We start from the raw sequence: 11810 nt of genomic DNA on the forward strand, positions 1-11810 counted from the left end.
TTATTCCTTTGTGTGTCGCCTAGAGTGACAGGTTGTCCTGCCAGGCGTCAAATAAATTTTAGATAATCATCATCATCATCATCCATTGAGCTTCTTACTTGTAAATGTCATCTTTTAAGTTTGTGTTTTTGCCAAAATTTGCAAAGAGAAAAACTTGATAGTTCATCACAGCTTCTTTGCATTATTAATTGCAGATATAAATTCACATTTGTAATACTCCTTGGCACACAGGGCTGGCTTTTTAGTTTATCATATGTACTTTGAGGTCAGCTAAGATTTTCAGCTTCATATCTGTCCCTTCCTTTCCTGATATGGGATTCTGTAGAACCTCAACAAGTATTACTGAAAGACAGTGACATCTAAACCCAAGGAAGCCTGCCTACCTCCCCTCAAAAGCTTGGAGAAGGCCATTAGAACTAATTTTGAAAGAGACATGTAAGTGTATCTGACCTTTAATGTAGCTTATAAAAACTTGTGCAAATTTTAAAACATACTATTCTGGGATATTCTCAGGTTGAAAGCTGAACAATGATTTTTTTTATTTATTTAACACCTTTTTCTTTATAGAAATATCCTCCCCATTCCTATCTCTAAATGGTATTCAGAGGTCATCCTTAGCCAGTTGTGGTTTTGAGAAGGTGTAGATGGTGGTTGTCTTTGGTGTGTAGAAGCCCAGGTTGTATAGAATACTTCTGTTAACACCTGTTGTATGCTCTCATTTTAACATGAAGAAAATCGGATAAGTTATAGAATAGTTTCATTTTAACATACTGACTGAAGGTTTAACTCCTGACTTTGGCATTCAGATCTGGACCAGCTCACAGAAATTATGAAAGTAACAGGCACACCAACTCAAGATTTTGTTCAGAAACTGCAAAGCCAAGATGTAAGTAGCTCTTGTTTTCCCTAACTTCTAAAAGACAAACTACCAGTTCAGAAATTTGTATTGGCCTTCTTGGGTTGCACCAATCCAGACTTCAGATGGGAGACTGCATACGTGAATGCCATGTTTTAAAAAACCTCCCTGAACATAAAAAAGTAGCAAATCAAGGAAATTTGGGCTCAAACTCTTCTTCCTTATATGTTAGCTTTCCACAGTTTTTTTTAATGTGAAGAAATACTCTTAACACACAATAGCCCCTTGTTGCATGAAGTGTGTTACATTTTCAAGAGGGTTATGTCATGTAATGTAAGGTTTCTGAACATGCAGTACGTTCCTATTTTCAACCAATTGCTATTTAACACTTAAACCCACTCACAGTTGCCAGAAAAACTTGGCCACAGGAGGAGACTGCATTCACTTTTGGAGACAACCAACATAAGTTTAGCACAAGGATATATCATGATAGCTTCTGAGAGTAATTATACTTAAGACAAATTGGATTTCTAAATATATGCTTTTTCATAATACATAGTTTTCATTGCACGTTTTTTTTAGCTTTTTGTTTTGTTTTTATTAAGTAATGAACTCTACATAAAAATGAACATAAAACAAAAACGAGTGAGATAGAAGTCATTGCTTAGAAGCAGCCTTTCCCAGCCTTTGGGTTCCCAAGATGTTGTTGGACTACAACTCCCATCAGCCCCCCAGCATGGCCAGTGAACATGCTGATGGGAATTGTAGTCCAGCAACATCTGGAGACCCAAAGGTTAGGAAAGGCTGGCTTGGAGGCTTGCACAGCAATGATGACCACAATGATGTTACTTTAAGAAGACAAAATCCAGTTGTCATTAATTGTAGAAAGCAACATGCTACAGAATATTCCAAAATGTTAAGAATTACCCATATGTAATACTTTCTTCTTTCACTATGCTCTAAATTCATAGAATATGTACTGTATATACAAACATGTGTATACAGCCAGTAATGTAACTCTCGTTTGTTGTGTCTGCACAAACGTGCTGTTCACTGCACGTTTATAGAACTGATATCCACTGTCACATGTGCAACACTAATTTTTCTTCAACCATCCCATTTTATTAAAACAGGGGTAGGAAGCCTTTTTTTCCTGTTGAGGGCCACATCCCCATTTGTCAAGGACTGCATGCCAGTAGTGGGAGGGGCCAGAACCAAAAGTGGGCAGAGTTTGCATCATAGCATAGTGAGCTCACTGTGTTTAAAGGGCCTCATGAAAGTAGATTGGGGTTGCCCATCCCTGTATTAAGAGTAAAATTCTGTGTGGAAGAACCTTTGATGCAGGATGGCAAAACTGTGACCCTCCAAATGTTGCTGGACTACAACTCCCATCATCACTGACCATTGGTCTTGCTGGCTCAGACTTACAGGAGTTGGAGTCCAACAATGTCTGGAGAAACACAAGTTAAGCACTTTTTTAACAGACTGAGAGAGAACTGAATCTGAACTCTGTGAATAGCTCTGACATTAAACCTGATTGGGCAGACCAGCTTAAATCAATTTGATTTCCTTGTTGTAAATTTTAATATATTGCTTGGGCTTCTTTCAAGGCAAAAAATTATATCAAAAGCCTTCCAGAAGTCCAGAAAAAAGACTTTGCTGCTATCTTGAAGTATGCAAATCCTTTAGGTAAGTAAATATATATGTGTGTGTCACAAATTATGAAGCTGTGTAGTAGCATGGCAGTGAACAATTAAGTGTAACTGAAGTTGGACAGATACTTTCTGCCCTTTCCTCACTAATAAGCTTTTCCAAGATTTTTTTGCTCTCTATAGGATATTTCTCTATAGGCTATTTTTCTCAGTCTAAGGAAATCCATCTCCATCAGGATGGCCAACTTTTAATCAAGGTGTGCTGTAAAAAATTGTTTGCAGTTTCATTAGTCAGGCAGAAATAAATATTTTCAAAAGTTGTGTGTTTGACAGATTCCATATTTTTAATTTACATATCTCTTTGGTGGTTTTTTGTGTAATGCTACACCAGCAGCTACTCAGAAATAATGTGAAACCATCTGTATATCATATATTTTATTATATGCTCTCCCATGTATTCCAGAAAGGCAAAAAACTGTAGTCTGCCTCTTGTTCTTTTAGCAGACCCTTCCCCATCCTGCCCTGATGGCCTCATGCTGCCCATACATATGTGTTTTGTAAGCGTAAGCTCTCACTTCTGGGTGCACTGTATTATAGAGTCTAACCACCTTGTGCTCCTGTCCTGAAGAACCAAGTGGCAAATGCAAAAGCCATCCCTGATCTATATGATCTTCAGATAGCAAAAATAGTTAAGCACATGTTTTGATATTATTTCCTAACTCAGACTTGCTGTTGCAAAATTAAAATATAATTAAAGTCATTACATTTCGTGCTGGATCTAGTGCTTGTACTTGCTTGTACTCTCTCTCTCTCCTTCACTGAGCCAGCAGTGAACCTTTTGGAGAAGATGTTGGTGTTAGATGCGGAGAAAAGAATAACAGCTGCAGAAGCTTTAGTGCATCCTTATTTTGAAGCCATTCATGATCCTGAAGAAGAAAATGAAGCAGAGAAATACGATGACACTTTTGACAACATGGATCTGCCCCTGGATGAATGGAAATGTACGTTTGGTGGTGTTGTGATTGACAGACAATCTTCAGTCAAAAGAGTAGCTTAGGATAGAAGACTGCTATCTATTTTAGATTGTCATGCAAAGAGGCCTTTTTGATTTCAATTAAAAATATGCTTCAGGCAAATTTAGAAATCTGATGCATCAAACTGTTAGCTTCTACATTTGTCTCCCCTTCAGCGTTCTATACAGTTTCCCTTTCCCTTCTACTCCCATTCTCCCAGGTTTTTCTTGTCCTTGACCTATGCTATATTGTTGTTGTTGTTGTTTAATTTATATCCTTCCCTTCCTCCCAAAAGAGCCCAGGGTGGTAAACACTCAAGTGATAAAACGTTTAAAACATCTAAAAACAATTCCAATATAGATACTGATTGGGAAAGATCTGTATTTGAAAGACTTGTTGGAATGAACGTATGAAAACTCTATCTGCTGATTAGACAGAAGTGTAGGCCTTGCTGTTTTCTTCTGGTCATTTGCTATCTCTAGCTATTTCCAATAGGTATTATAATATATAATATAATAATAAAGGTATAACAATAATATTAGTTTTATTATTACAGTATAATTAATTATAGCTAGATCAGAGGCTCTCAAACTATTAATGTGTGTGGTATTTTTCCTAACTGGTGGTAATTCATGATGACACTGTTGTTTAAAGAAATATGATGTGAATCATTATTTTTCTGAATGTAAAAGCAATACTTTTCTATTTTTATTTTTTCAGGCATCACATATAAAGAAGTGATAAACTTTAAGCCTCCACAGTTGCCTGAGTCCAAAGAGACAGCAGTGTAACCACAAGGACAAGTTTGCTCAGAAATCCAATAAAGGAAGGAGAGTGTAATTTTTTTAAAAATATATAATTTAATTGTACAAACCTTTTATAAATAAACTGGATGTAATCTGTCTAACCAGTATTCCAAGGAATATTTGTATTCTGGACTTTAGCTAGGAAGACAGTACTATTATAAGCAGCATATCATGGTTGTGTGAATGTTTTGTTTCTGCCCCATGTTCCTTATACCCTACACCAAGTATGTATTTCCCATCCTCCCACCTGGGCTCTCTCAACCTCCAAGTTCTCACATTTTATAGGCTCTCTTTGTAGCCACAATTTCTGATGGCAACGGGCTGCTTCACACCATACATTTTTCATTAAGAAAAGTCCCCAACATGTGCTTGTATGGATGTGAGAACCTGTTTATACCATATATAGTTGGCAGAAATTTCTGCCTTAGCAGCAACATGAAAAATTGCCACTGCAGTCATGAGAACAGGTACCAGGGACAATTGGGACTGCTTGCATGGACAAAAAAGGAATTGTGTGATATGGCTTGAAGTTCCTCAACCAGTTTTCTAAACTAAGGTGGTGTGAAAATTTTATTATGCAGCCACAACAGTGGCTGTATACTATAGCCAGCATGGATTTTTCGCATTCAGCAATGTTAAATTGAAAATACCCCCTATGCCATTCTGATGCTTCCCATAAGCTCATTTCAAAACAAAACCTTACAAATCTTACAGTCCTGAACTCAGAAACGCTTGCTTAACAATTCTCTAAAATTTCATGGCGATACACAAAACCGTCAGAGAGAATCAAGAATTCAAAGTGTAAAACAAGAGAAAGAAAAAACCAGACCCCTGTTGGACTTTTTTCTGTCAGAGTTCTCATAATTTGTTGAAATTAATTAAAAATCAGCCATGTTCACAGAGTACCTGTAATCCTATTACTGACCTTGCCCCATACTCTGACCTTCATCTTCTGCAGTTTAAAAGTTAAAAAAAGTGCCTAGATGTTTTTTAATTAAAGAAATTTAACATTAAAGTCAATGATAAGCCCAGGCATGCTCAGTAAGAACCAACTGTCAGTGTTCTAAAAGCCAGACTCACAGCTGATTGGCTTGGCTAATCGGGGCCACACCTACGCCAGACCTTTATTTCACTTTAGACCAGCCTTTCCCAACCAGTGTGCCTCCAGATGTTGTTGGACCACAATTCCCATCTTTCCTGACCATTGGCAATGCTGGCTGAGGCTGATGGGAGTTGTGGTCCAACAACATTTGGAGGCACGCTGGATGGGAAAGGCTGCTTTAGACAGTCATGGGTTCCCCCAAAGAATCCTGGGAAGTGGGGTTTGTGAAGGGTGCTGTGAGGAGACTCCTATTCCCCTGATAGGGTTCCAGTTGCCAGAGTGGTTTAACATTCAGCTGCTCTGATTGGAGCTCTGTGAGGGGAACAGGGCGTCTCCTAGAATTCTCTTCACTAACTATACTTCCCAGAATTCTCTTCACTAACTATACTTCCCATGATTCTTTGGGAGAAGCCATGACTGTCTAAAGTGAAATAAAGGTCTGGCATGGATGTGGCCACTGACAGCTTTGGTTTAAATTTGGGTGGGAGACTACATGTGCCTGCTGAAGAATAAAAAGGTGGGGGAAACGCTGAAAAACAATGATCACAATGTTTTCCTTTTGGAAAGGAAAGGGGCTTCCCCTCTCTCAGGGTAGGGCCCTCCCACCCAATCTCCTCTTCCTCTTCTCCCCTCCCTGCCCCTCCCCATGGTCAGTTTCACCTATCCTAAGCATGATTGCACAGGACTAAATCCCATTGAACTTAAAAAGCATGCAAATGACTAAACCTGCCCTCTCCTTTTCCTCCCTCCTTTTCCTCCCTCCTATCCCCTCCTCTTGCCCCTTCCCTCCCCCTTCCTTTGCCCCTCCCTCCCCATCCCCTTCCAATCCCCTCCTTCCCCCTCCTCCTCCCTCTCACCTCCCCTCTCCCTCCTCATGGTCAGTTTTACCTATCTTAAGCACAATTGCATGGGAGTAAATCCCACTGAACTCAATAAGCATGCAAATGATGAGACCTGCCAGTCCCCTCCTTCCCTTCCCTGCCTCCTCCCCTGCCCACTCCAACTCTCCCCCCTCTTCTCCTCCTCCCCCCCCCATGGTCAGTTTTACATATGCTAAGCATGATTGTACAGGAGTAAATCCCACTGAACTCAATAAGCATGCAAATGATCAAACCTGCCCTCCTGCCTGCTCCCATCCTCCTCCTCCCCTCTGCCCTTCCTCCCGCCCTCCCCCTCCACTGTGGTCAGTTTCACCTATCCTAAGCATGATTACAGGGGAGTAAATCCCATTGAAAATAAGCATGCAAATGATCAATCCATTCTCAGTAAACTTGCACAGGATCCCATTTACCTCCCAGATTAAAAAGCAGAGAAATCACTAATAGGCAAAAAAAAACCTTGCGGTTTAAGAATGTACCTATAGCCAACAGCTATTTCTAACAAATTAAAAAGTAGAGAAATTGGGCAGCTATATTGAATGCACCAGGGCAGCAGGAGACCTGACCTCCTCTCTGAGATATTGTACTGCCCTACACACTTGTCACAATGCAAACTCAATTTGGGTTGGTTTTTCACAATCTAATCCACTTCCTGTGTAGCTTGGAAGAATTTGATAACATAGGGTAGGATTTCAGCTGGCCATAGTCTTAGGCCTAGCTTCTCAATACGAGCAATTTTTATACATGAGTCAAAATGAAGCTGCTTTTAGATTATGCTGCCTGCCCCTGACACCAACACCAGTGAATTAGGCTCAAGTGCTTACTTTGCCCTCAGACTGCAAGCCTGAGAGGTCCAGTGGAGGAAACTTGCAACCTCTTGGGTATGTTGAATCCAAGCTGTAAAAAGTCTGTGTAATTCAAAATTCGTCTCTTACTTTGGGTTCGCAAAAAAAGAACAAGCCAACGCAGGAGTGTAATGTCCATCCCCATCATGGAAGTGAGCTGCTGTACAGAAGTGGGCAAATTCATGTTAACTGCACAGAAGAAAAGTATCGCGTGTCAAAATGACTTTTATTCCTACTAGTCCTCTAAAGAGTGAGAAGCAGTGCAAAGGATTTTGCCTAGCAGAGCAATAAAGGTTTAAGCTTGCCTTCTGTTTGCTGGGAACCTCCCCCCTCAGTTGTGTTATATAAACAGAGGAGGCTTGCAAGGCGGTGGGTCAAAGATCACCAGACTGCTTGTGCACTTTCAGCCACCCTTCCATCAGCTTATATCCAGTCTACCCATATTTTACATACTCTGGCAAGTATTTCAAAGACAGTTTACTGATTTCCTCCCAGAAATTTTCCATAGAGCTGTGGCATATTTTTGAAAGCAAATATTGACTGGTGGTAAAGATAAAGTACCCTTCATGAAAGACACTTTCATGCACATAAACATTTTTTATGCTATCTTTGTTGCCAAGTGACTTGTCTGCAGTATAAAAAAGGCTATTCACCTTTATATCAGCACACACAGTAAAGCTGACATCTCCACCTAGCAACAACTCCTAATCTCCAAGCCAGGAAACAATGTTTTTGTCACTGGCTCCTTTGAGGAACAAAGCACAATTTATTCTTTGAGTGTGATCTTGCTAATTCATTGATAAGTGTAACACAACTGTTCCATCTTGACTTGGCTTTTATTGGCCTTGCCAAATGCACCTTCAAGTCTGCTACCTTATTGTTACATAAATAACTTATTTTTAAACTGGGCAATTTGTAACTTTCCCAAAACCACTGTGATAACCGATTCCTGTTTATTCTTTCTCACGATTTCCCCCCAATGCAATTTAAATACTGCTCTTTACAGTTTTCTGATCAAAGATAATCTCTGCATAATGCATGACACCACTATCCACCGCTGTCATCAAGTTAGAACTACAGATATTGGTTTTACTCATGCTTTATTCTGTGTACTTTACTGGTTTTTTTTTTTTACAATAATTTTAATTCAAATTTTCATAAAACAAACAAAACAAAATCATAAAACATTCAAAGACAAAAAACAAAACAAAACAAAAATGATTAAACAAAAAAATAAAATGTTGACTTCCCATTTGTCACCGATCAGTTATAGGTCTACAATATATAACAATCCTGTCTCTTAAATTATATTATAAAATCACTTTCCTCCAGTAGTTATCTTAATTAATCATCAAATCTCATAGACATTACTTTATTCTTTCCACAAAAAGTCAAAGAGAGGTTTCAATTCTTTAAGAAATATATCTATCAATTTTTCTCCAAATAAACATGTCGATTAATCCATCTCGTTAATAATAATAATAATCTTATTGTCATAACCATAGTCCAAATAAACATATCGATTAATCCATCTCATCAAAATCTGTTAGGTCCAATAATTTCAATAGCCATTATTCCATTATCAATATTAATTCCATCTTCCATCTTCAATAGTCCTGTTAAGTCCAGTAATTTCAGTGTCCAATCTTCCATTATCAGTATTCCATAATAATCTTGCTGTCATAGCCATAGTCATATAATAAGAGTCTGATGGGAATTTCCTCTATCCCAAATATTTTCTTGCCATCGATTCTGAATAAGTTGCTGAAATATTGTTGTAAAGTCATATCTCTGTTCTTCTTTTTTACAAAATGCACTGGCTCATCTCTTGAGAGTTTTTCCATTGTCACATGGCTGCAGTTAATTCCATAGATTTTCTCTATATCAAGCTCCATCACATCATTCCAGTCCAGAAAATTATCCAAGCCATTGATAACTTTATCTCTAATATCTTCATTAATTTCTTCAGAGATAACGTTAAATTCCAAACAGTAGATTTTATTTCTAATATCCATAAACTCCAGATCTTTTTCCAATTCCACATTTGTTCCAATCTCCAGGGCTTGTATCTTCCCTTTATTTTTTCTTTTCTCATCTCTGATCTCATTCTCCTCTCTCACAGGATCCCCTATTTCTTTAAGCTCCTGCGTCATTTTGCTCAGTTCAATTTTCAGCTCCTTACTACCCTGTCGCAGGGTTTGTTTCGTTATCTCAATCTCATCCATTATTTTCTGAAACATAATTACTTCCAGATTCTCAGCCACTTTCTTGATTGCCATTTTTAGAACCACGAAAACAAAACAAAACAAAAATAAAGAAGAACCACTTCTTATTTCAGCAACAATTGGGTTAATATTCCAGGCTTGATGACATCACAGTATAAACAGAGCAGCCTGCCTTATCTCTCTATGTTCAAGAATACAAAACAAATTTAGTTCCCAGCATCAAAACAGTTAGTGGCGTCGTGAAGAAGCAGATTCGTCAAAATAAAATAGACCAAAAAGAGAATAGTCCCAGACAATATAACGTTCCAAAGTTCATATTTTTTATTTTTTTCTCCTCGGAATAGAAATCCCTCTTCTGTTTATATCTTTAGAATGCACTTCCAGGACAGCTTTTTGCAATAGAAACAGAGATAAGCTGTTAATTTCGTGAATAACAGAGAAGAGTTATAGCTTACCCAGAAGTTCTTTAAAGCTGATTCATTTGACAAATCTCTTTTTGCTGCAACAATTTAAACCAAGTAACAAAAAAAATAGAAAGAAGGGTGCTTGCCTGTTAGTCCGTTTTCTCTTTGAAGAAAAGATAAACGTATCGCATTAATCAGATAGAGCTTGTTCGGAAGTCCGTCCGGCATTGCTGGCTGGACCTTTTCTCATAAATTAATGAAATCCAGTCCTCCCAACAAAAACAGGCTTTTGAGGTTGATCTCTACGTTTCTCCCTGCCCGGGAGAAATTTCATCAGTCAAAAAAAAATGTTCTGACTGATTTATATCTAAATAAGCTTCTTCTGAGGCGGGAGCCCATCTCAAAAGCAGGCACAAGCGAAGTCACCCTTCCCGGAAGTCTCTGTACTTTACTGTTTTGAGGGTAATACTCATTATGCTTGCAAGTGGTTCTTTCTCTGGGATTTGAAAAGCATGGATTGTGATCACTGGCTTGGGATAATTGAGTCTCTACTAATCTGCCCTAGGAAAATACTGTGGAAAGTATTTTGTTGATGTCTGGGCAGTACCAGCTATAACTTCCCTATATCCAGGTGCAACTGTAGTGAAATAACTGAGCTGTTTGGTTGATTGGATTGTTATGATTGAGGCTCCACCTGTTTTTATAGCTGATTATCAAGTTGCAGCAATTGCCTTTGTCTCAGTTCCAATAAATAAACCTGATGGAGGATGGCAGGTGGCTATCTAGTGGTTAGAAAAAGTAAGGCTTTACATACAAGTCAAGTGCATAGCTCATAATAGGCATTGACATAATACAGTAGAACCCCGCTATGATGCAGGAGTTGGAGGACAAAGGATGTGCCTGCATTATAGGGCTTCTGCATTATAACAAAAGCTGTGTTCTGTAAACAGTATCTTACTCGGGGACATCTGAATCCATGGTTCAGTGAGCCACATTATGGTGAGGTTCTACTTTAATACAATCAACAGTAGAAACATTTGAGGTATTATGGGTCTGAATGCATATTGACTTTAATGAATGGAAGGCACAGCCCTTGACATTAACTGGCAGTATGCCTCAACTAGCAGTTACCAACATGCAAACTGAGGTAGTGCATCTAGTTGCTTGGCTGATGTAGAAGCATCTTTCCACAGGTCCCATTTTTTGTGCACTTCAAAGTATCTTTGTTGTCTGCTTGCAAAGATCAGGTGGAGACACAGTTGCCTGTGACAAGAGATAGGGCCTTGTCAATGGCTGCACCCAGATTGTGGAATTCCTTGCCTCATTACATTCAGATGGCCGTCTTTACAGATTAGGAGAACTTTCTTATTTCAGACAACACATTTATCTGAGGTTGGTTTTGTTTATCTGCTGTGCCTGCCTCAGCTATATTCTGGTTGATCTTTTTTTAACCTTTCTAAGCCATCCTGAGTGATGCACAAGCAGTAGAAGGGTGAGGTAGAAATCTATCAAATTTGTCTTATTATATATACTATTAGGCAAAATTGGTTAGTTTCTCCTTTCAAGTCTCACCTTAAAACTCAAACAGGAACAGTATCATTATAGCTTTATTAGAACCAAACACAAATCACATGAGCCAGCTTTCAAGTTTTGCAGAACTGTTCCTCAGACTCGGTATTAAAGAAAACAGAAAAAGGGGTGTAGTTAGTTATTTCCTTAATCACTGAAGTCTCATCTATATCTCTGCTGCCACCTGATAATTCCTTTTCCCCATCCACATTTCTCATGTGTCAGTCCCTGTCCTGTCCCCCATCTTTGTCTTGTCCCTCTGTTGTATATCACAGTTTTCTATATAGTACCTTATTCATGGCTGATGTTTAATATTTGCAGCTACAGTAGTAACAATGTCTACTACTCTGTGCGTGCAGGGCAGGCTTTGATTGGTTCTTGACTGGTTTTAAATATTAAGTACTGTAACTATACTTCATACTTTTGTTTGGACTAACAGTACTTGACACCAAGAGTCAAG

At 38.6% G+C, this 11810-nt stretch overlaps 1 protein-coding gene across 5 annotated transcripts in view; it reads left to right on the forward strand.

The window, feature by feature from the left end:
* The window catches only part of MAPK12 (mitogen-activated protein kinase 12), a 47801-nt gene extending 43373 nt beyond the window's left edge, over positions 1-4428 (forward strand). For all 5 annotated transcript variants that reach the window (XM_061640202.1, XM_061640198.1, XM_061640199.1 and 2 more), the window contains 4 exons: positions 807-886; positions 2467-2545; positions 3336-3509; positions 4242-4428. In XM_061640202.1, the coding sequence (XP_061496186.1) occupies positions 807-886; positions 2467-2545; positions 3336-3509; positions 4242-4312 (404 nt within the window). In that variant the 3' untranslated portion in view covers positions 4313-4428. The remainder of the gene's footprint in view (positions 1-806; positions 887-2466; positions 2546-3335; positions 3510-4241) is intronic.
* Positions 4429-11810: the final 7382 nt, after the last annotated feature.

Source organism: Rhineura floridana, chromosome 8, assembly GCF_030035675.1.
Source record: "Rhineura floridana isolate rRhiFlo1 chromosome 8, rRhiFlo1.hap2, whole genome shotgun sequence".
Taxonomy (NCBI): domain Eukaryota; kingdom Metazoa; phylum Chordata; class Lepidosauria; order Squamata; family Rhineuridae; genus Rhineura; species Rhineura floridana.